Genomic DNA, 25,173 nt, shown 5'->3' with positions numbered 1-25,173 from the left:
AAAAACTAAGATCCCACTGCACTGACCCCCATTGAAAACCTCCTGGTTTTCTGAACTCTTCCTGAGTTCAAACATTAGTTTTGTTGTTTCTAAATGAACATTAACTAGTTTTCTTTGTATTATTCGAGGTCTGAAAGCACTACATTATTGATTTATAACATCACTCTGCTTTAAAGTTCTTAAAACTATTTTTGTGTTCTTTTCTGTGATGCTGCTTCTCTTACCAACCTCTAAGGCCTTCGCATATGCATTTATGTGAGACTTTAACACACATACTAGAGTAGTAAGTGGTACTACAGCAAAGGAGGCTGAATACAAAAGCATGCCACACTTTTCAGAGTGAAATTTGATAAAATATATTTGTGCTATAATTAAATCTCATTCAAATATGTTTGAGTTTGTGGCTATAGTGTTTGAAAACGTCCAGGGGATGTGAATACTTCAACAAATTGCTGTAAGTGTTACAGAGAAGAATAAAAAAGGTCTAGCTTTGCTCAAATAGCTAAGTGCTTGCACAATTCATAAAAAAAAAACCCATTCTTTGCATCCAGACTGACTGAGCATGCTCAGACTACATCTGCTCTGATTTAACATGGTTGATCGTTTTTTTCACAAGCTTAATATAGAGAGTATCATAAAGCTGAAAACAGGCATAAAGCACAAGATCTCGGCTAAAGTAAATGCATTGTGAAGTTTTTTTTTAAGGGCTACAAAGAATGTCGAAGAGCGTAATGGAAAAAAAACAGTTTAGTCTACAGAAGATAGCGTGTACTCCTTCAAATAAAACATTTCAGCCGTTTCTCAGCAGAGAGGGAGGGGGTAGGGCCGTAATCCCAAAATGTTCTTATTCTAGCAGGCAGCGTAATGTGTGTCACTGTAAACATATACAAAGGAGGACTGTTTGCATGACAGCACAATATGAGGTTGAAAATATGAAGCTTAAAAAAAAGAAAATAACTTGTAAATGTTGCAAAAGATCCAAATGGAGTCATGCAAGATAAACCGAGGTGGAAACCAAACCGTTTGACTTATGGGCTGAGCTGAAGGTATTCTTCAAAAACACCAAAAATGTGGGAAGAAGGAATTGGTATGTTTTGCTGTGGCCTGCCACCTCTTCATCCGCCTCTGGAGGCGAGGCGCTTCGGGGTTGAGAAAGAAAGAAGGAAAAAGAAGTAAAGAGGCGGAGGAGGAGGAAAAGAGGGAGGGAAAAACAGTTTTCCAACTTCTCGCAACTGTTCAAGTTACCAAGGAGAGAAAAAGATGACCCAGCTGTGCCTCCTGAACCAAACTTTCCAGCAGAGTCTGTGAAAATCTGTCTTTAATGAGCAGATAGGGGTAAAAAGAGAAAAATCCAGACTGCTAATTTAATACGGATTAACATCTTGAGTGAGACGTGGTAACTCCTGCTGGTTGAACAGATGTTGGCTACATTATCATTAAAATAGTGACACGACGTTAAACTTTAGCCTCGCCTTCTCGCTGAAGCTGAAGTTCATACATGTTTAGTTTGAGCTGAAGGCTGTTTCAATGTGCGTTTTCCATGAATCAATTTAAGACCCATTAAAGCGTCATTTCAGAGTGTTAATCGAGCATGTCAGCAATCTCGACTTGGCTGAGAGTCAGAGCACAGAGGGGAGGAGCCATGACCTCTTTCACTTCCATGATAAATCTATAAGTCGGTCACGGAAAGGTGGGGGGCGTAAGCAGGAAACCGTAAGGTGTGATGCATGATTATAAACTTAGTAAATTTGGAAAAATCCCCCTGCTGTACCACCATCAGAGTACATGCTGAAAGCTGCAGCAGCTTCGACAATTAAGCCTTCTTAGTTCGCTACCAAGGGAAACATATTAAAGGAGATTATTTGAATTCTTTAGCGCTTTTCTTTTTTAGAAGACTGGGACAAATTACAAGTCTCAATGCGACTTTGACCTCTGAATAAGGAGGTTGAAATTTCTCTGTTTCCATGTTTAGAGAGGTTTATGTGCATGTAGTACAGGAAGTCTGGTAATAACATTTATTATGACGAAACTACAAATATAACAGATTCTAAACATGATACTGAAAATTTAAAGTTCACCGTCATGACAGACTTTAGGGAAGACGTCACCATTTCAGATGTGAGTGAAAAGTCGATCTTGCCAGCACACACTGCATCTCAGGAGTAGATGATTAAATTTTCCCAAAGGGCAGCAAAATGAACCATGACCGTTGTTAAGGGTCGGCTCACTGCACTATAAACATGATATTTAGTGGCTGTTGGCAGTCATTAAATATGTCATTTCTGCTGCTGAACAGTAAATTGCAACATGCAGCATTGAGTGCAGATGTTATATCACCTTCTCTTAAGTTATTGTTTTAGAACAATTGACAAACAATGAAAAATAGCCTTATATTATTTGACTGTATGCTTAGTCTGATGATGTTAACTCAAAATGTAATCACCGGTAGCGGCAGTCTGCTCGCTACGTGCCAAACCACTTTTCACCTGAGCAGTTATACTCCCACTGAAAAGAATAAGAATGGACAGAATGTGTTTTGCTTCATTAAACTTGCTAGCTGTTTTTTTTTTTTTTTCAGAAAAATTTCACCCCTTTGACATTTCATACCACATCAGCTTTTTCTTCGTTTTTTTTTTCGGTTTCAAAATAGAGCTGTCTGCTGCAGGACATCTCATGCTGACCACGGGTCAGTTCTTGCACACCAGGAGGATGTTTCACTTTGACAACTGAACATTTAAAGTAATTATTTTTTACATTTTCCTCCTTGGTGTACTGTGAGGAAATGAGATTCTGTTGCTTTAATAAATAATATCCAGCAGGAGGAAGCTAATCAGAGGTGTTTGTAAGTGGCTTCCTATAAATGATTCCAAAAAATGTCAGACTTCCCCTTTGAGATACTCGACAGAGTCTCAGCAAGATGCATGCAAATAAAACACCCCTACATTTTAAATAAACAAGCCTGTTCGGTTTTGTTGTGGCGTGTGTAGGCTAATAACAGTGGAGCAAACAGCCGCCTATTCTGTTCCCAGAAGCACAGAATGTACACGTAATAGGGGAGACCACACTGCCTACACACAGATATTTGTGTGTAGGAAAGCCTCCACATGAAGCAGGGACGTAACAGTGCAGATTTCAGTATTGACTCTCATGTCTTGTACGTCGTATTCCCTTACCATCTTTAATAAGCATTTAGCTTTGGCCATGTCTCAACAGAGTTGAATATATTTCAACCGCAAAATAAGTTTGGCATTAAAGTGAGGCTCAGGTTTGGCTTAATGCGAAGTTAAACATTAGAGATCTCGAGTCCAACTGGAAGAAAACAACATTTATGAGTGGTGAGGGGGGGGAGATGGAACAGTTTTCTGCTCAGGTTGTGAAACGTTACTTCACAATTTTGCAATTGACTGCATGGTTTGGCTCAACCAATAATTTAATTTAATTAGGCAGCAAACACACAATAAACTTACAGTGTGTTACTGTTATGTTATTTGAGAGTCTGATTTCATTAGCATTTAGACAAATCATCATTTTCATTAAGATAAGATTTAACCGTGTGTCCTTGTTTGCACAGTATGCACGCCGACATCAGAGAGCAGCCGTTTCAGTGGAGGACTGAGTGGAAATGATTTCTGGCTTATCGGTGGCTCCTCACGGCACACAAATGTGGAACAAGGAGGTGTACTTATTATGAAATGCAAATGAGCTCCGATACATGAATAAACCTTGTTAAACACAGAAATGAGGATAAAGATAAACAAATCTTAAGTGTGACTTTTTTTTTTTGTTGTCGTTCCACCCTTGATAAAGTTTCAGTTTCTGCATGGATGATATTTGAAAACATTACTAACTCAAGCTATTTACCTCCTTCAATAACTGTTGCACAAAAAATGGAGCAACAATTTTATTTTTGATTATTTGTCTTGTGCATGTTAGACAAGGACTAGTTGTATCAAGGCATGCAAGGTTTTTAATGGTAGTGAAATGCCACAGAACATACTGAAGACTCATAGAGCCAAAACACTACAGCCTTCCCCCTACCTGGTGCTGTGCACTGGTAGTCAGCTGGCTGAAACAAGCCTACTTAGTAATGTGGGCATCTAAGATTGGCTTAATACTCTCATCTGTATTGTATTAATGACAGAATGTCAATAAGATGCAGTACAATTACTTGAAAACTGCAACCATATTTTGTGATTTATTTTTTCTCTGTATGTATCTATCAAAATAACAAACACTATTATTATTAAGTTTTGGGGTTTCAGCTCTACTAAGATGCTTAAAATGATTACTTGAATGTTTTGATGCATGCAAGTAAATAACTTTGTTCAAAACAATCATGCACATGAAAAACATTTGCAACCGTGAAGTTATGTAATTTATGATTCGCAAAAATTGCTTGTGGAGAAGTGAGGAATCATTCATCAGAATTGGAGTTACCAAGGATTCATCGTAAAGCACCACAGAGGAGTCCTGTTTGTTTTTCTCAGTGGATGAAGTCTCTAGATGGGACAACAATTAATTATTTTTTTCCTAAAAAGACTTGAGAAAAACTAATAAATGGAGCAGCCAGGAGATTTCTCTTGAAACATGCATTGGGTCTTTATCACAAAACAAGAGTACAATACCATTACTTGACCTCTAATTGTGGTTCAGCAAGACACAATTAGTCAGTAGGCCTATTGAGAACTGACAAGATTATACAACGATCAACATGGACAGTTCTTTCATTCTTAAAATCAGAAGGAAACCAAGCTCACTTTTGCTTTTACTGTGGAAGGCTCAGCACACATCATCCTCCCTGATAATCACAGAACTTTGTCTCATATTTTAAAAATTACATATTTTAGATGGTATTTAAAAATATTACAAATTTTACATGCATGGCAGCTGGAACATTTTAAGAAGATTGAACCCTAGAAGCTGTCAGATATTTGGGTTTCAGCAGCTTTAATGAGCAGACGATGAGGCTTTGATCATGGGAACTCAGCTGATACGAATAATGACGTTTGGTCCTGCTTCATGCAGCATTCATGAAGATGAAAATTTCTTGTGACACGTGTTATTCTGCTGTAATGATTCACGAACCAATAAAGATCTTTGAAATCAGGTGCATAATGTCCGGTAGCTACGCAGGCAAACGGTTTCTGCAGACATTTGTAAAAGAAAGGCTGTGCAATAAATCCAATAATGATTTCCGTTCTACTAAATACTGTCCTGTGAACTGTTAATGGAATCATACCGAAGAGAAAATTATTGGATATCAAAACTTAGCCACCAACTGTCATTAGTTACAGACCTCCATACTTCATGCGTCATGCAGATTAGCTCACGAAGAGTCCATGCAGAACTTCATGGAAGAGGTTTCCATGACCAAGCAGATGCAGCCAAGCCTTATATCACCAAGAGCAGTGCAAAGCGTAACACCATGGGACTCAGTTGAGACAACTTCTCTGGAGGGATAAAAACATGGCTCTGTCTGCTAATCCAAAGCATGAGCCAGAACTTAGTGGTTGCCAGGAGAACATCACTTCTTCTGGACTGAATGAAGTCTACGATTTGGTGCGGATAGAGTTATAGAGTGTGGATGTTTTTCAGGTTGGCTCAGCCCCTTAGCTCAAGTGAAAGAAGCTCTTAATCCCTTAGCATAACAAAACATTTTGGGGATGAGTCCCAATATGACTGTGCATCAGTGCATACAGCAGGGTCCATTAAGAGCTGGATCAGTGAGTTTGGTGCGGAAGAACTTGACCCGCCTGCTTAGAGTCCTGACTTCAAACTGAGGTCAGGCTTTCCAATCCAACCTCAGTGTCTCACTTCTCAAGTCCGCTTTAAGACATTTTGCAGAATAATCACAAAAACACACTTCCCAAAGCCTTCCCAGAAGCGGATTTTGTTATGAATGCAAAAGGTGATCCGATATTATATTAAATCGTACAGATCAAAAATGGGATGTCGCTCAAGTTTCTGTTTTTATTATGAGAGATTTCTGTTCAGGTGGTGAAATATTACTTCACACATTTGCTTCTGAATTTGGTAAGTGAATTCTTATAGCAATAATGTTTATGATTTCACCTGCACTTAGTTTTAGCTTATATCAGAAAGATTTAAATATCTAACTGGTTCACTAAAGGTTCCTGTTTGGGACTTATATCTATCAAAGACAAGCCGATTGACATGTAAAGCTGTGTTTTTTGATTGCTTCGCCTTCTAGCATCATTAGACGTTTAGTGACATGGCAAGACAAAACTTTCATTTTAACTGCATGCAGCAGATTTTGTAAGTCTGGGAATAATCCAGAAATTATCGCCTGACTCTGCTGATCTCCTCATGTAACAGGAGCTTTAGCTACTCAGCTCATTGTTTTGGTTTTCTTTACAGCAGCAGAAAGTGGGTCACTCTCACTGTGCTTGCTGTGCCATTTTTCTAAACCTACAAGAATCTACAGTCCTTAACTCTTTAAAAAAAAATGATTTACTTTTTCCTACGCACAAAAGAGAGTCGTAGCTTTAATCAAACTTTTGGTTGTTTATCATTTGGAAAAGGGTTGAACCAGAAGCAAGAGAAAAAGGCAACATAGACTACACCTATGTTGTTGTCATCCACACTCTATGATTACTTGTTTGATTAGCAAGTAATCAAATAAGTAATCAAATACTTGTTTGATTACAAGCAGAAAAACAAAAACATTCGTCTGCATCCCCAATGTGACAAGAGATCCAGTAAAAACCCTTAAACAGCTTCGTTTGTCCTTCTTTACTAAGTTAACTATGCATAATATCCATAACTTGATAGTTATATTCTTTCACAGCTAACACTGAACAACCACGATGAGGCCTTGGCCTGTTTTGCAGGTGTCCAGGACTACCAAGCCCTTAAAGAGGTCCTATCAAGTTGTTGCTATTATTATGAGTCCTAAAGGGATGCCAGAGAAAGTGTCAGAGTGCCAAGAATTTTAATTCAGCTGTAAAGAGAATGGTGTAACATAGGACTTAGCCAATTGTCTGTTTTCATGAAGCCAGACAAAGTTGAAGCCTTGAGTGATAAAACAAGACCCTGAATTTCAATGTCTACATGCAGTGAGGTTTTAAAAACAAGTCTAGAAAGAGGGAGCCCTGAATCAGTGTACATCCTGGAGCATATTCTGAGGTCCTGTGTTGTTGAAACGCATTGTCATGTTAAATCTAGTTGGGTGGTCTGAGACAAATCTATATTTGTTTTGCCCCACTACTCTTCTTGGTGCTCCAGCCATTCAGTCCCACTGTTTGTCTGGGCTCCTATCAGACCCTAATTATGACTTTCTGGTGGCTGCAAACACAGCAGCGAACTCTCAGTCTGACATTTAGCCACGACCCCAAACTCTGTCAGGTAAACAGCTAAACAAACAAAATTTCTCTGTTCCATTTTCTCCATCCAAGTCTCATTATGAAACTTTTGTTGGTCTCTATTTAGAAAACTATATCTGTAATCTCTAAAATACAGAATTAGGCCTTGCTCTAGATTCGAAGTGATTCCAGGGTGTTACATGATTATCATTAAACCTTTTGGTCGTCATGCAGGAAGGATTTCTGTCAGTTTATCCCAGGAATGCAAATAACAAAGGAATGAAGCAGATTTTCCAGGCAATGCTTTTGGCCTGCACAAGAACTGAAAGACTTCATGTATTTCACAAACTGTATTCACTGCTAAGCCTTACCGCCTTGCATAGCAGCTGTCAACAGTAAATATCTAAAACTTGTTTTCCGGCTCACCGTCCAAAGCCAATTATTAAGAATTAAACACAGCAGCTTTCCCAGGTGTATCGCTATAAGAATATAATCAAAAAGTTCATTTATTTGAGTAATTTATTTTATGAAGTGGGGAATATTGTTGCACCAAAAATGTAATTGTTTGGGAAATTAAAGAAATTAAAAAATTTTCTTCCAAATTTGAATTCATATTGTTTGGTTAAAATTGCAAAATTACTCAATCTAATATTAAGTGCAAATACTGTGACAGTTATGGGCAATATGAGCTTCGAGACTTTATCAGGATAACTTCTGTGGTATTTATTGTGATAAATGAAAATTTATAACAATTAACAGCAACAGCAGCTCAGCTGAACAGCTCATTCCAGTTGCATCCAATCGAAACAATTTAAACCGATGTAAACAACACTCTTACTGAACGAGTGCTGAAGGAAAGACATATTCCCAAAAGCATAAGCAACATTGCAGTTTGAGAGGGTTTCTGAACTTCCATAAACTAACAACAAATCTGAATTCTTCTAAACATCTTCACTTTTTTCCTTGCTAATAATAAAATAATACAATGACTGCCCATCCCTACCATAAAGCACATGGATTTTATTGCTCTTATGTTTTAATTTTGACCCGGTCTTCAGTTTTTAATAGCTGTATGCCTTAATCATTTCTATTTAGAGAATTAAGTGCTTGAACTTCATTCCAATCAGGGTTGAATCCATATAAACTGCAGGTAAAAGGTCATGTTTATACTGTTGTATCTCTTTATCCTCTCTCTATCTTTGTCTGAGCTGCTCACATACCCGAAAGGGATCAATAAAGAAATATTTAATCTAATCTTAAACCTGCTTTTCAATAACATTCTCACTTACTCTTTAATTCCACTCCTGTTCACATGTTGCTCTTTCAAAGGCTGTATGTGTAGCAAAGCAAAGCAAAAGTCAGACAGATTAACCTCCTGCTTTCCTCCTGACCTCTAGATGCCAGTAAACATTAAAGTTATAAACATTTGTCCACTTGGACGTCACCGTGTCAATAGCACACCACAGACGGCCAAATGTTTTCAACAAATGGTGCGGCGGAGACGTCTGCAGGGGGTAGAAGAGAGCAGCACGAGAAGGAAGGACCCGGTGCCACTTGAAATGAAGAGGGTTTATTGCTTAAATGACCCCAATTTAGATAGATATCTCAAACAAACCTCTGCATTTTGGTCTCATAAGGAAGGAATTTGCCACAATGGTTTTGAGAAGGGCAGAACTGTAACATTTGTAAGGGGCCACTGGTCTCTTTTTTGTCATGACAGCACTTCCGTAGAGCAAAGTGATGTGAATTATCTCATTAGGGATTTTTTTTTTTTTTTTTTTTGCACTGGATGTCCAATTAGCAGTGAGCTCTCTGAACAAGTTCAGGCTGTTCACAGAGGTCTCTTCTGGGGAACAAAGAGCGTTTTAGACCCAATTAAACTTTAGGGGTAGGTAGAACCCCCTTCTCTTTTATAATGCCTGCAACAGAGGAACATAGAAACTAAAGGGAAAACCTTCAGAGCCAGTTTGAAGTAAGCCTGAAGTCTAAAGGAAACTGTGCAAAAAGAAGCCAACCAGAAAGTCCTAGAAACAAGTGTCTGTCATTCAGGCTAACAGTGACGTACTGTCATTGTGACTAATAGGAAGTAAGGCAGCTTTTCTAATTAGGCTTTTCCTGGCCGATCCCACTGCAACAGCTTCTTTGATAACAGTAGCAGTTTTGAATCCAGTAGAAAATACGAATTACTCAAATTACAAACGCAGGTTTGTGAAAGTAAGATTTTAATTTTGCCAATTTATTTTCCTCTGACTGGAGGAAATGTTGATGTTTCAGAGTGGCCCAGTCAAAGGCCTAACTTAAATCTAATGAAGAATCAGTGGCAGGAGCAAAACATTAGGGTAATGGCAATGAGGGCTTAAAAAACACAGGAACATGTTCAGTTTTCTAGCAAAATCTGATATTTTTGTCCAGTCCTGTCTATGAATAATTTTGATCTTAAATTAACGTGTTGATCCTGATAGGTCAGGAAACGTCTCTTTAACAATAGCTCTTCCTCTAAATATACTGTCAGAGCAAGAATTTAAACAAACAAGCCTGGAGAAGAGCCCGGGTTCATTTTGCAACCACACTGAGAAGATCGGTAAGGAAGGCACGCTCTCAGATTTGCAGCAGATCTTGTCGGTGTGAGGTTATGCTACTACAATAAAGGATGATTTCATTTTAAGGTTTTTCACAAACGTGTGCCAAGAATTACATTGCACAAGCGTCATCAATGTTCACAATAAATTATCTCACTACGCCCCTCTACATCCCAATGGGGCTTTAATCACTTCAGCTGCACAGCTCAAGGCTGCCTCATCAACTAAACCAACTCAGAGGGAGGAACGCTTGTGAATCAAGGCAGGTGACATTTTTTGTAAGACAGGGCTCCTACGCTGCATGTGGCTGCAGGCTCCTGGTAGGTCATCAAGGTGCTATTTTATTTGGATTTTGATCCCTAAGAGGCTCGAAGGACAGGACTGCTACCCGAACCAAAAGGCCAAAGAGCGCTTTCAGCTCAATGGATCTCACAAACAAGCAACTTGGGGTTTAAACTCGCTGAATCTTTAGATGTAGCTTATTGACAAAGATATTCTTCAAAAGAGACTTAATGTTTTACCTGAAACTGTGTATCTAACCCAACCAAGTGCAGGAATGCAGTTGTAATCTTTAAGGTAGCCATACGTTGTCAATTTGAAAAATCTAAAAGAAAGATCACAGGCTTAGAAAAGAAGTTTTAGAGAATAAGAAAATATATGCATGATAGTGTTTGCACAGGTGATATTTCCTTATTAGGTTGTTTGTAAAGTTACAGAAGATACAAAAAGTATTTATCCCACTACCAGATCTCATTATTTCTCTATAGGTGTTTTTTTTTCTTTTTTACTTCTCAGGTCATTGAAGAAATCTTAATATCATGCAAGGTCATGATGCCAAGAATCAACGATAGTGTTGAAGGTCTGTGGCTGTTTTACTGATTCCAGACTGAGGTGACTTCATGGAGCCATGAGTTCTGCTCTCCACCAGAAAATCCTGAATGAAAACATCTGACCACCACTTAATAACCTACAGCTCAATCCCTCTTACATTATGCAGCAAACAAGTAAGCCTACATCTGAATTGCTGGAAAGAATGAAGGTTCTGGAGTGGTCTAGTCAAAGTCTAGACTCAGATCCAGATTGGAGTGTTGCAACATGGCCTTTAACAGACCAATCCATGCTGGATATCCCTTCAGTCTGGATGATTAAAACAAGGAAGAGTAAGCTGAAATTCCTCCACAGTGACAAAGTTAAAAAGCATTTGCAGTTGACGACAGATGTTGCCACCAAGGCTGGAATAAAAAGTTATTAGATTTAGGGGGCAGTAACTTTTTCTCGTGCAACCAGGTTGGTTTGGATACCCAAATCCCCTTAATAAATAAAATTATCATTAGAAAACTGTTTCTATCTTTGTCCCACTAAATTCAAATCGCTATTTCAACAATGCAAAGCATCGACGTGTCACGAAGAAGCAAAAAATTCGACATTTTGCATGGCAGAAAATGCTGCTTCATATTTCTGCATTTGCCTAAACCAGGAAGCTGTGAGTTAGCCAAATGTTTCTATGGATGTATGAGTGTCTGAAGAGCCCTGTGATTCAAATCCTCAATGGATTTCTAACACCCCAATAATGAAGCCAGATCGGTAGAGAAGAAGTTTGTAACTAAAATGTCAAGGTGGAAATCTGGGTCTGGTCCTGACAATACAGGAAAAACCCTGACATTGACACAATATTGAGTCACACTGGCACCTACAGGCATTGATATGCATGCCTGTTGCCTGTTTATGACAGAGGAACTGACTGGAATGTTAACTTGGAATGACAATATACGGGGCAGTCGCTGTGATGGGCCATGATTCAGTCGGTTTGTGTCTGTAGACAAAACCCAGTGATGTTTTAGTGATGAGGCTGGTGGCGCATCAGCACAGACATGGAGCCGCGAAGCCCCACAAACTTAACATGCATTTCAGACCTCACTGCAGTTCAAATCCTACTTGTAAACATCCTTCACACCAGATCTGACGGCCTGTGGTTCCCGTTTTCATCTCAGAATGTCGGAGCAAACATCTGATTATGCCTCTTGTTTTAGCCAACGAAGGCAGAAATGACTGAGGTGAATGGAAACATGAAGTCGCTGCAATATTCCCAAACAAAAGGCGACTTCCCTTCTTTCCAGGGTGCTGTCTACTCTCGCTGCATGCAGACAACATAAAGAATCATCAGCAGCAGCAGCAGCGTAGCGCACACTTCGCTATTCTCTCCCAGCATCTCAACCAGGACCCCGCGTTACGTCTGGATCAGTTCCGCTTACCATCGACAGCCCTGGACGGAACGGCCACCTCGAAACTGTGCAGGAATCCCAGGAAAAGCAGCCCTGCCGCCAACACGTTGGCCGCGATGCGCAACATTGTATCCTGCCTTGTGATGGAAGCCTGCACATCAATCGCCCCTCGGTTCCCTGTCAGGCTGTGGAGGCTGCACACTCAGGCGACGACGCGTAGAACCGAGCCCGGAGGGCAGAAGATGCTCCTCAGCCGGAGGCGTGCGCAGTCTCTGCTGCTGTCTGCCCACTCAGAGGCTGATCTTCTTCTTCTTTCTTTCTTTCTTTTTTCCTTGGGGGGAGAATCTCAATGCGAGGAGCTGAGGCTTCTCCCAGCCCTATTCTGAGGGGTGAAGACTAGGGGGTCCGTGGGTGCATGGAGGGTCCCTGCCACAAAGGCTAGCAAGCTGAGCTGAGCCTCAGGCTAATAACCCCCGGTCTGCAGTCTCGATGATGATGAAGAAGAAGAAGAGAAAGCAGCAGCAGCAGGGCTGGCGTCTGTGATCAGGCAGTTTGTCCGTCTTTTGTTCTCCCTGCGCCGGTGAAGGAGCCACAGGGGGCGGGGGCGCAAAAAGACGCGGATCAAATGCTCCTCTCCTCCCCACCACCTCTGCTGCCGCTGGCCGCAGATTGAGCCTCTACCCCGGAGCTCAGGCAGTCTGAGTGTGACGTCGGAACATCAGCTGGCCCTCCTCCTCCTCTTTCTTTATGCTCTTTTCCTCCTCCTCCTTCTTCCAAGTCCCTCATTCACCTCCTCTAAAATCACACTCGCATTTAAATTTACTGGCTTCAGTCAGACCGATGAATTTCAACCCCCTTCTGACCCACGTATACTTTATTTATGATAAAAACAACAACAGCCATATATTCTTAATGTTTTTTACGACCTAAAAAAACAAACAAAACTTCAGCCCCTTTTATTTTAAAATCACAAAGTAAAATCCAGTGCAAACATTTGGTTTCAGAGGTCACTTTATCAGCCAGAGTGTTGGAGCACATTAGTGAGCAAACAGCATCATCAAGACCAAGAAACACAACAGAGGTGTTGGGGATGGACTTGTGGAATTGTTTAAAGCAGGATTATAAATTCCCGGCATCATTTGATTCATCATTCCAAAAATAAAGAGAAACCAACCGAGACGTGGCTGTCTACCCAAGCTGATATTTTGGGCAAGGAGAGCATTGACCAGAGCTCTACAGGAACTGCAGAAAGCCACGGCTCAGGTGGGGGAATCTGAACTTTTTGGAAACTATAAGCGCTGCAAGAAAATCATAAGAAGTTCTATTTGCACTTTGACACAAGGCAAACAATGCAAACATGTGGGACATAGTCAGGCTAATGCTGCATGTCACCCTGAACACACCCTCCCGACGGTGAAACATGGAAGTATCATATGGATGACAAGAGGAAAACTGATGTTAACAGTCCCCCTCCATTAAAGCTGATATTGAGCTTCTGAAAAGCTCATAAAAAGTGAGACATAATATCAGTCAAAACTAGAGGAGGCAAACCACAAAAACAAGTATTTTTGGAGTATGTGCCTTTATAAAGTGTTGAGTTGAATGCAAATGCACACCACACTATTTTATTTGTAAAGAATTTTGTCATTGACCTTATTGATGCCTCACAAGCACAAGAAGACAGCGATAACTGCCGTGTCTTCTGTTTTACTGCAACATGCTTCCAAATTAGCAGCATATAATCTAATAAGCATCAAAGATAGCAAAGAATAATTGTGCTACTTGTATTCAACTAATCCAGAGCATCTTCACCAAGAAGATGTTCTCGGTGAGCATTTCAGGAAATCTTAAATTATAACTATAACTCAAAAATAAATGTTTAAAAAAAAGACAGACAGCATTCCCCTTATTATACATTCTCTCAGATCTCAGATTCCGAATTACAGAGTCTGGTCTGCAGATCTCTTTGCCCTGAAGGTGTTTGCCTATAGGTGTTTCCCTTTCAAGTTGTGTTGCTGCTAACTAGCTGGCCTCAGGCCACCGCCTCCACTTGGAGCTGGGCCAAGCCACTGTTGTGGTGGTCCTTGATGCCATTAGATTGAGCTGCTTCCCCGGTTCTTAGAAAGAGTACACCATCGAGGAATACAGCTGGCAGGGATAGTTACTGTGCAGCCAGTTTGATGTATAAGGTAAAGCAAGGTGTACATCTGCTGCAGGTTCAGGCTGGAGAAAAGATTGAATCATCAGGTGAAAGTCTTTGCATTTGGCTGACAAGGATTTGGTTTTCCTCATGTGTGGGTATGATATTTATGCAAGACTCACACAGACTAGACATCAAATATTTATCTTAAATTGGTTCCAGTGTGCCGACAGCTTTTTGCACTTCATGGCATGTTTTTGAGAGGTTTTCTTTTACAAAAAAAAGAGAAAACCTTTATTGTTCATATACAATAACGGTTGTATGAACCTTTATTGTGTAGCACTGAGGCTGTTGAGATTAAGACAGAAAATAGCTTTCCAAGGACGTCCTTTCTGGTTGGTTGGTTGGTTACCAGCATGTGAGCTTTCAAAGGAAGCCTCTTAACCCTCTAAGGTCTACAGATGCGTATAAGTCTGTTATCTTCGCTGTTAATGAGAAACGTTGAAAGAAATGGGACAGAGAGAAGTAATGCTTACACATTCAGGGTCTGCATTCGTTGTATAGAATTTGTTACTTTTCAAATAGAAGGCACTCTGTGGAAAATGTTCAGTCTGTGGAAAATGTTCAGTCTGTGGAAGATGTTCAGTCTGTGGAAGATGTTCAGTCTGTGGAAGATGTTCAGTTTGTGGAAAATGTTCAGTCTGTGGAAGATGTTCAGTCTGTGGAAGATGTTCTGCATTGGGAGGGGATATGTATCCCCAAAATGAAATGTTTCTTCTTCCTTGAACCCTTAGATGCCCCAGAAAATGTTTCTCTTCTCTTGGCTCCATTAACACTGAGGTTGCTGTGAACTGTCAGAACTTCCTGCAGAACTTTGGCTGTATTTTTGGATACACCAGGGTTTTTTTTCACCCAGCTACTGAGGTTCACATGAGGATATAAATCCTCTCCATCCCAGTAATGCAGAAGGCTGATTTGATTTTTAACTAGGCGGCAAAACAGAAAGCATGTCATCTGATGCATGATGTCAAGTTGACATTTTAATGACTGAAAAGATAACAGTGTTGCTCTGAAAACTAAGCCCTACATTTCTTTTCTGTACTTTGAACAAGGACCACATTAATTAGCTTTAATCAGAGCTTGTTTCAGGCCTTTTTTCACACAATCAAGCATAACGCAAAGAAAGCGTTATGTTAATTATGAAGGATGTCGATGACTGTCTTCCTAACGTGAAGTCAGGACACATTCAGTCTTCACCCTGAATGTGTCCTGCTAGACATTTTCAGGCTCATGCAACCTTTGCAAGTATTTCAAAATAAATTTCAGTTAATTAGATGATTAGGGATCGACACCTCACGCTTCCAATACTTAACTTTTTCACAGTAGTTAAAATTTCTAGGACACTAATATTTATGGTTTTCATTATCTGTGAACCATGAAATAAAAGTTTGAAATATTCAACAATTAGTGCAGCGACTATAAATTATACATTTGTTTCACTTTCTGAAGTGAGTGAGAAAAATATATGTATTTTTACAATATTCTAATTTCTTAAAAATAAAGAATTGCTGTATCATAAAAAAGAGGAAACGAGGAAAAGCATTATGCTCTTAAAATAAATGAATAAATAAGAAAATGTTTATTATACGAGCTGGTTTAAAAAGATGAGAATATCAAAAACATTTCAATTGTTAAAGGTGCCAAATAAAAAAAAAAAGATTATGTGATTAAACTTTACAAATGTGACAAAGTAAATAAATTGAGATTATGGAACATATATAATATATAATAGATTCAAAAAATAACAGCTGAGGTTCAATTGAAAGCCAGGCTAAAAAGAATATATATATATATATACATATATATATTCCCACTGTATTCTGAGAAGGAGCTTATTTGATGAAGCTAACATGTTAGCTTCAGAAATGTATCTTTTGTTTTGTCTCTTTGCAGATCAGCTCAAAGGCTTTTTTTGTTTTTTCGAGACAACAGAATGAACCATGTCTCCTAATTCTTATAGGATAGTAGCTGATTGGTTTCTTCATTATGAATGGATTTTTGTGGCCATCCAAAAACGCGGCAAACTGAGCCTGTGGAGTCCATGATGCCAAAAACAGAATCCTGATTACCAGCTAAAGATACAGGAGCAAAAGAAGGCAAGCCAAAGGGCGGGAGAAAGAAGAATGGCGTTTAAATTATTTTTCTCGTTTTTCCTTGTGAAATGTGAGAGCTGCACTTAACGGGATGAATACCTTTGATGCCTGGAAGGGAATACAGTGGGAATATTTGGAAAGATGTGGCTCTTGGAAAATATGGCCAGTTCCAATGTGTCTCCTGTCTGTGGCCAGAAAGGCAAGGTTTAGAGATCCTCTAACGTCCCTTCAAAGGCCCTCTCTCAAAAGAAAACACGTAAATGATGTGATCAAAAGTCAGGAAAGTGCAAAGGAATTTATTCAGAAATGTTAAGGTTCTGTGTAAATCCTCAGATTGTTAAGTTATAAAAATCAGGAGGTGGACTCACTCACACATTCCTGCTTTCTTGACTGAAAAACACAGTTATGCAACCATACTTCCACAAAGCCCTCCTCCTTTTCGCCCTGATTTCTTTAAAAATGCACAAGGACACTTGAAACCGGATTTTTCATTTGCTAATAGTCACCTCACTTCATCTGGTTTGGGCCATCAGGCCTCAAAAACATCAGGCCCCATCTACTTTAATGTTATCCAATTCAATTAAAATGTTAAAAAAATGTTTCATTAATTCCAAAGGAAAATTAAATAATGTAACTCATTTTATCAAAGAGATGCTCTGGATGCTGATAGCTGTGGGCAGGAAGGATTTCCTGTGGCAGTCTGCATTACAGCGGTTCTGAAGAAGCCTCTGACTGAAAACACGCTGTTGTTGTAAAGCAGGCTCATGAAGAGGATGATCAGGGTTGTCAGTACATGTCTTGACTTCGAGATGAATCCCTTTTTTGCACCACACTACACAGATGCTTCATGGCAGAAAATCCTGCTGTTCTGCTTCAGTATTGCTGTCGACGTCTCTGCAGTATGTCTGACAAATTCCTGCCTTGTTTTTTCATTTGTTTTATAGAAATGTCCAGTTTTTCTGATGTCACAATTGGTCTGTGTTTTCTTAGATTACTAATGACTTTTTTTTTTTAGTTTAATGACTGAGGTGCTTTCTTGCATTCTTCTACATATTTGTACAGGCAATTGCTTTGAATTTATTGCAAATTTGTTGTTTTTATTTAATTAAGTTCACTAAAACTGATGTTAGGCGTATTAAAGACGATATTGAATCTGAATATTAAAATCAGTGGATAATGGATGTTGATGTGTGTCCAGTCTAGCCAGCTGTGGCTGCAGCTGTCTGGGTTATTTCTGTGCAGGACTGCCACCTAGTGGGTCTCCAGTGGAAGTGCCACCTTGTGCTCCAGGAACAAAGAGTTCTTTGTGCTGCAAAGGAGGAAAAAACTAATGTTTTCAAAGATTAGACTCTTGGCATAAAATTAAAATTTTGTTCATTAACCTTTCCGAGAGTTTTGATGAAACCATGTGAAGAAGAAACACTGAGAAGGACAGAGTCAGAGTATGTAATAACCTTCAGGGCAGAGTGATCACAGACCTGATCTGAGAAAGAAAAGGTTATTAGGACTTGTCAGGGAGGGTAAGCTCAATCTCTGGCTGATTTGTCACCACTTGGGAGGAAACTTCAGTCCTGATTAAAGCCGCTTCATTGAAGCATAATGATACCCTCACACTTGTAGACTCAGACACTTGAGACGGCACTTTAAACAAAGAACTGTTTGATGTTAACTCAATCAGGACTGTTAATTATCCCCTCTCTTTTTAAACTTTGTCCATTCAAGGCTGAAGCTTTCGTAAGCGGCTCAGAGTTTAACTCAAAACATACGCAGGAGAGCACAGAGCCACACAACATCTTTCAAAATGAGCACTCAAAGTAAACACGTAAACTGCTCAGACGTCACCAGACACTAAAACCCAAACCACAGGCATGTGGCACACATGCTGTTTACATAACCCTGGAAGCTCGCTGCCTAAAGATGGCACTGTGTCCTCAGCTTCAGCTGCCTTTTGCGACTGAAGAAACTCTCTCTGCAACTTCCTGTGCTGCTTTTCAGCTACACAATAGATTATTTGCCAATGTGAAAAGATGAAGAAAGTTATTCATCAACCCAAAGTTAGCTTTTTGAACACATGACCATTACCAGTCCTCGTGTTCCTGCTGTTTCACTTTATTCATTATTTTGTTTTGTTTGTTAGTTTGTTTTTTCCAGTTCCTGCCTTCTTGCTCTGGTGCATTTTCTAATTCTCCGATCTCAAAGATATGTTAAAACAGACTTACAAGCAGAAAACCCCACTTGACTTCAGTTCTTAAAGTTTTACTTTTGCCTTTAACTAACAAATGTACATTCACCACACAGTTCCAGCTGAGACATCTTGAAGGTTTTCTTTTTTTAAAGCACTCTGAATAAAAACAAACTTAAATTATCCTTGGTGTTTATTTGGCCTAATGATGTCACAAGAAACATCAAAACCAAGCTGCGCAGCTGGCATCAATTAACATATTTTCTGGCTGATTGTCATGATGGATTTCAACTGGGATTCTGATAGCGAGACCAAGACAAAAGCCATAAAAGCATTTACAAGACCATCACAGTAATGATAATATAGTCGTTGCTGTGGCCTCTCATCAGCAAGCTGACCTCTAACTCTGCTCCACAGTGACTGCTTGTGCTGGTGAGCCTTAATTTTTTTAGTTAGGTGGTCATCCACAACATTTAAGTGAACTTGTGTGCTTGCAGACACTTAACCACATGCTGTCTGTCCAATACAGCAGACCAGCTGGCAACAGGTTAAGATGGAGAATCATTGATGCGTGCATTCATCCATCTAAACGGTGGCATTAGCTGCAGGCAGAGAGAGTTGGAATAACTCACCTGGTTTTCTTTTTGTGTCGAACAGACAAACAGACATGTTTGTCTGTTCGAGTGCTTTTCCCTCTTGAATTCGAGTTCATCTTTTCATCCTCAACACATAGAAGCACAGGTGACATTTTCAAAGAATAAAACACTTTTGCTTTCATTTGAAAACAGCCAGAAGTCTCACATTTAGTTTAAATTTATAAAAACAGATGTTACTACTGTGTGCTTTGGTCGAAAGCAGGTTTGAGACCAAGGCGGGACTTTTTAACAAGTGGGCTTTTAAAGGATTTTGACATTGAAGTTTTAGCAAGCTGTAGTCTTCAGTGAGATCCAAGATTGATTTATTTATTTATTTATTTATTTATTTATTTATTTATTTATTTATTCATCAGCAATCATTTTCACCAGAAGTAGCATGGACCTCTAGGACCTTTTCAGAAATTACTTCATTGTGTGTGTATTGTTTGTTTGTTTTTTGTTCATAAGATCTAGACACACAGAATACAAGCAAATGTGTTTAAAGAAAGTATTTAATTAAGAACGTAAGAGCAAAGAAGAGAGAAACTGAAAAAAATATATACAAAACAAATTCTGAATAGTTCTTTAATGCCTTCTGGGACTCTGTGTGCTTGTGGAAGATTGTATCTTAATTGAATAGTTTTATTTACAACAGCATAATGAGACACAGAAACACTGACTGTGACATTTTGTTTTACGTCTTGGTAAACTGTGTCTAAGCTGAGTTTGGAGATTCTACACAAGTGTCCGACTCTTAGCTTTAATCTGTGTGAATTGTGTGAACGTCTGTCTACAGAGGACATGCCTCTGACTCTACTAACACCTCCGCTTTTCCATCCTTTTGCCTCTGCAAAATGGTAGTTTACATGTGCGTCAGTCAGGCTGGGCCTGTGTTTATAACAAATTACCAGCAGATGGAAGCATAACACAGACGGGAGGAACCCAAACAAGAAAGGCATTACTCGTGACATCTTTGCGCATTTAGCCTGGATTAATATGCATTTACAAAACAACTGCTAAACTAAATCATTCTTTCGGTTAAGGAAAATCTTTAATCTTGCGTTAGATCAGCTAGTTCAGCTTCCCAGAATGAAAACCGAAGACGTCAAAACATTATGCCGATCTCGTGCATGACCTGTTTGACTTGGATCCACCTCAGTGGATCATGTTCAGGTCATTTGTATATGTTGGCTGAGAAAGACAGCGATACAGACAGAGATCACAGAAATCGACTCCAGCATGCTTATGTAAATAATCGCCTGTGTGGCTGCCTCTTATGTCTGCAGTGCAATGTAGAACAATCCATACCTCTGGAAACATTTAAGATCACAAATAGAAAAATTGAAGGTATGGTTTTATACATATTTATAAATAAAGATAGAAAAAGTTTTCCATTAATTTGTATTCAGCCATCTTGAGTCAGAAGAACAATCTAACATTACAGCTGGAAGTCTATTTGGATATTTCCCTTCCAGTTTTGCACATTAAATTTTTTACTTTTTTTGCCAAATATATCATGATCACTTTCCATTTTTGCCATAGATTATCATTTAATTTTTGTCTGGACTTTGACTGGGCCATTCTAACGCATGAGTATGCTTTGATCTAAACTACTGTGCATGAAACCAGTTATCTCTCAAGCTCTTTCAGTCTTGTCATCAAAACCTGCCAGACTCCACGTTCAATCTGATAAATAAGATTCTCACGGTGTGATGGAGGCGAACTGCACTAAATTTTTCTCTTTTTGTTTGTAAAAAAAACATCTAAACATATCAATTAAGAAAATAAGAAAAACAATAGAATTTTTTTCTATCCTTTATTATTGTTGGAGTAAGTGAAAACACCATTCATCTGGTCTGTGTCATGCGTGTCATGCGTGTCATGCGTGTCATGCATTTCATGCGTCATCCTTTCATCCACAAGTGGAGGACCAAGATGGGCCTCCGCCCAGTTTGGAGCAGCTGTGATGGGAGCCGGGTCAAAGTCCGGAGACTGGAGCCTGTGTGTGCCGAAGTGCTTGATTAAACGCCGGCTAATAAAACACAAACTAATCAAAGACGTATTAATGACGTCTGGTGCTTTCAGCAAAACCCCTGATTAAACTTTTTCTTCAAATATGTGCAGCATGCTTCCATCCGTGATCTGCAACATGATTTGGACATACATCATTACTCATCTGCTGCTCTCTCCTTCGCTGGTGCGCTCTCTCTTTCCCCTCCCTTTGCTTCGGAGCCAGATGGATTACCTCATCAATCAAAGTTCCCAGAATCCCGTCGTGCGTTTGTGTGTGCGTGCATCCCACCAGTGTTGTGTCTCTCATCAAAAAGGGAAGACGGTATGAAGCACTCACTGCAGCCATTTCAGAAGTGGAATAAATGATATCCACAGCAATTATTTTATCACTCACATCTGCAAAAAGTGGCTAATCTTTCCAGTGCATGAAAGCATTTAAACGGTGGTTGAAAAGAATGCACAAGAAAAATGTGTTGGGTGGAGTGTTACCATGGGCTTGTTTTTTAAGTTGAGAGAATACAAATAGAGTCACTATTACTCAAACAACTAAAGAGTGTTTGAGCACAGATTCCAGGCAAGTAAGACTTGAAAATGAAGTGTTGCACGCTAAAAGAGTAAAACACCTGAGAAATTAAGATTGTGAACCTCCAGAAAAAAAAAGTGGATCTCTAGGAAGGTTTTACATTTATGATTCAGTTACAAACTCAAGTTCATCCTGAGTTGCAAGTGCAAATTTAATGGACAATCTTTTTCTAGAACTTGATTGGACTGTGTCCAGCTGAACTGGCCAATCAGAAGAGGGAGCTTTGTGTTCTCCATGGCTTCAATCTGAAGCAGTCCACACCACACTAATGTGAGAACGACTATTAAAAGTAGAGACGCAACAGATTGAGAACCTGCACAGCAGCAGAGTTGGGTGTTTTTGAAAATATGGTAAGTCCTGTTGTCATAAAATTAATAGCAAGACATTTATGTATCTTCTCCGTATGTTTGACATCAGGAGTCTTTTGTGGCTACTGCTCAGGTTTTGTTGAACGTCAAATAGAGTTCAATGAACCAACAACATTTACTAAATCTTAAAAAAAAAGAGAATCTATTACAGATCTGAATATCCGTTTAGTACATAAATGTTGTTGTGTTTTTTTTTTTTTTTACTGACAGAGGAAACTCAAAGAAGAAATTGCATTCAAAGCATATTATTTAGAATCCTCTGCTGGACATTGAAATGCCCTTGATTTCTGCCTTAAATCCAATCTTTATTAAAATGTAAAAATCAAATAGACAAAAAACAAAACAAAACAAGGGCATTCAATCAGTATTGAGTCAATATTATATAGATAATAAAATAAAAAACAGACATGCTTTGTTGGGGGACTGTAAATACAACTGCAAAAATGTGCAGTTGAAACTCAGCAGAGAGCTGAGTTTTTAGCAATATGTTTCTCTTATCTGGAAAAATAAGTTCACAAGCAACATAAAACTGAATAACAGTAAAATAAAAACTCTTCTGCATTTTCATGTACTTTAAATTCTCAGACATTTTATGTGAGCCAAGCTTGTTTTACAACTACAACTGGGATTTTATACATTTTCTTTTCTTTTTTTCTTTTTCATTAAATTTTTTTTTGTATTACATTTTATTGTGTTTTTCAAAAGCTGTACATACTCTCTAATTTTGCTTTCCGGCAATCTCAGAATAGCTCAGTCAACAATGTCACCACTGAATTTGAAGATCTTTAATCTCTTGCCTTTAAAGTGCTATACACTCTGCAAGTTTTTCTCTTTTTTTCTTTTTCTTCTTCTCCTTTTCTCACTCCTCGAAAGGAACAATTATGGAGCAGGCAACGCTGATAACACCTAAGGAATTTGAAGCATGCACAAACAGCCCTTCCCCCATCCGCTTAGCTTCCCTCACTCCTTCCACCCCTGCCCACATCCTCTCTCCGTCCCCCCTTTCCTCCCGCTCCATCACCAGCCTCTAAGTCTGCCTCTTCAAACTCATATCTGTTGCTCAGAATACTTCCAGCTGGGAAACGTAAACCGAGTTTTCATCATCGGAGTGAAATAAAAAATGAGATGGGTTTTTTTTTAATGACTTGTAGTGATTCATTGGAGTTGTTTGTTTTGTCAAAAAAAAAAAAGTGAAAATATTTTTGGACACATCTTTCATTGCCAATCTGTTAAAAACTTGCTACCAAGATAAAAATAAAATATAAAAACACTTTGATTTGATAAATATGTGACTTGGAAATATATAATATTTGTTTCCTGCCTTCTTTCCTTTCTTTCTTTCAGTTTTTATTTTGTTTCTTTCTTTCTTTTTATGGAACAAATTAATCACAAAACAACACAGTTTTGGTTTCATAACTCACCCAAACAAAAAAACTTGTTTGAAAGTTAGATCAAAAGAAAATAAAAACCGATGGTCTTATTCCCAGTCTTTTATCAGTAAAGTTGGAAGCTTGCAGTTTTGATATTTCCCAAAAACTTATCATAGAATCCTTTTTTGTTGTTGAGATTTTTTTTTCTAACTTTCCTTGATTTCAAAAGTTTACATGCAGATGATCAGTGTCAGTGATAACTATTAATCTATATGACTTGGATCAAACCTTTTTGTTGTATATTTGAAAATATACAGATATATATTTAAACGTTTGCAGAAAAACACCCTGAAAAACCCCATGCCATCCACCAGGAATGCTTGACTGACTGTCTGATGACTGAGCATGTGCGTGTTTGCATGTGTGTCTGTGTGTGGTCTGCTGGGTCTGTTCTGCAGACATGTTAAGTAACTGTTCTCACGTAAAGCATGCATGTACATCCATTTGTTTGCTTGTGCTTCTCTCTGACCACATTTTGTCATCTTGTAAAACAGGAATGTAGCTCATGCCAAAAGATTTCCCCACTTGCAGATGAGAGGAGACAGGATTTCAACCTTACATATCTAAAAACAACTTTTAAAAAAAACAACACATGGAATACATTTTGAAAGTCTTGAGTTGCACTTTACACAACCATTTCTCTGAAATGTAACAGTCGGAATGTTGCGAAACGAGCGACAAGAGTAATCATCTCCAAATGAAGCTCATGGCTTACTGTTTTTGACTGCGAAGTGCGGGAAAAGAAGCCGAATGCTTAAATGTCATTCTTTTAATTGATGTTTCCTTTCCTACGTTGCACCCTCCTCTTCCTCTGTTGTTCTCCAGCTCTCGACCTTGAACCCTTCAGCCATGGTGACAATGACCAAGACCCTCAGGCAAACATAAACTCCCTGAACCTGTCCACCCCATTCACAATCATTCTCCTCCACACACAAGGTCCCCTTCCTCTGCTTTAATGATGGAGGGACACCCCCACCGCATTGACACTGTTGCATAAGCATGTGTGTGCAAGTGTGTGGGAGATTGGGTGTGTTGGTTGTTAATCCAGGCAAAGGGTGGAACTTCCTTAACATGTGCTGTCGTCTTTAAATAGCTGTACGAACGAGGACTTTGGCAAATTTGTTTTGTATTTTTGCACAAAAATAGCGAGATTACAGCCTCTGTAGTGTCAACGTGTCTGTACTTATCGAGGAAGGAAGGGTCCTTTTCAGTTTTTTAGATAAACCTTTTATTTACATTAAAAAAATAGATTTTCCTTCCTTGTGTTAAATTTAAAAAAAAAAGGAAGCAACACACAATATACTCACTAAACAATATCAGGAAATCCTCCACAAATGCAAAATCACACTTAAAAGCATGTGCATGCATGAAGTGAGCCACAAAAACAACTCCATTACCCAGGAGGCAACAGGTATGAAGCCACAGGCCGAACACTCATTGTGGATGGGTGGGGGCTGGGTTCCCCAGCAACAGGCCTGTTGATATCCAAACAATGTTCATGTCGTCAGAGTGGAGCTGGTCGGGCCAGACCGAGGTTCTGCTGAGT

The 25,173-nt window shown here is 39.1% G+C and overlaps 1 protein-coding gene across 4 annotated transcripts in view; it reads right to left on the bottom strand.

The window, feature by feature from the left end:
• Positions 1 to 12,815, bottom strand: part of LOC129358510 (low-density lipoprotein receptor-related protein 1-like) — a 99,065-nt gene extending 86,250 nt beyond the window's left edge. For all 4 annotated transcript variants that reach the window (XM_055027624.1, XM_055027626.1, XM_055027625.1 and 1 more), the window contains exon 1: positions 12,154 to 12,815. In XM_055027624.1, coding sequence (XP_054883599.1) covers positions 12,154 to 12,250 — 97 coding nt within the window. In that variant the 5' untranslated portion in view covers positions 12,251 to 12,815. The remainder of the gene's footprint in view (positions 1 to 12,153) is intronic.
• Positions 12,816 to 25,173: the final 12,358 nt, after the last annotated feature.

The sequence above is a fragment of the Poeciliopsis prolifica genome, unplaced genomic scaffold (genome assembly GCF_027474105.1).
Source record: "Poeciliopsis prolifica strain line A6 unplaced genomic scaffold, Auburn_PproV2 SCAFFOLD003, whole genome shotgun sequence".
Lineage (NCBI taxonomy): Eukaryota > Metazoa > Chordata > Actinopteri > Cyprinodontiformes > Poeciliidae > Poeciliopsis > Poeciliopsis prolifica.
This window is presented reverse-complemented; position numbering and strand designations above follow the sequence as displayed.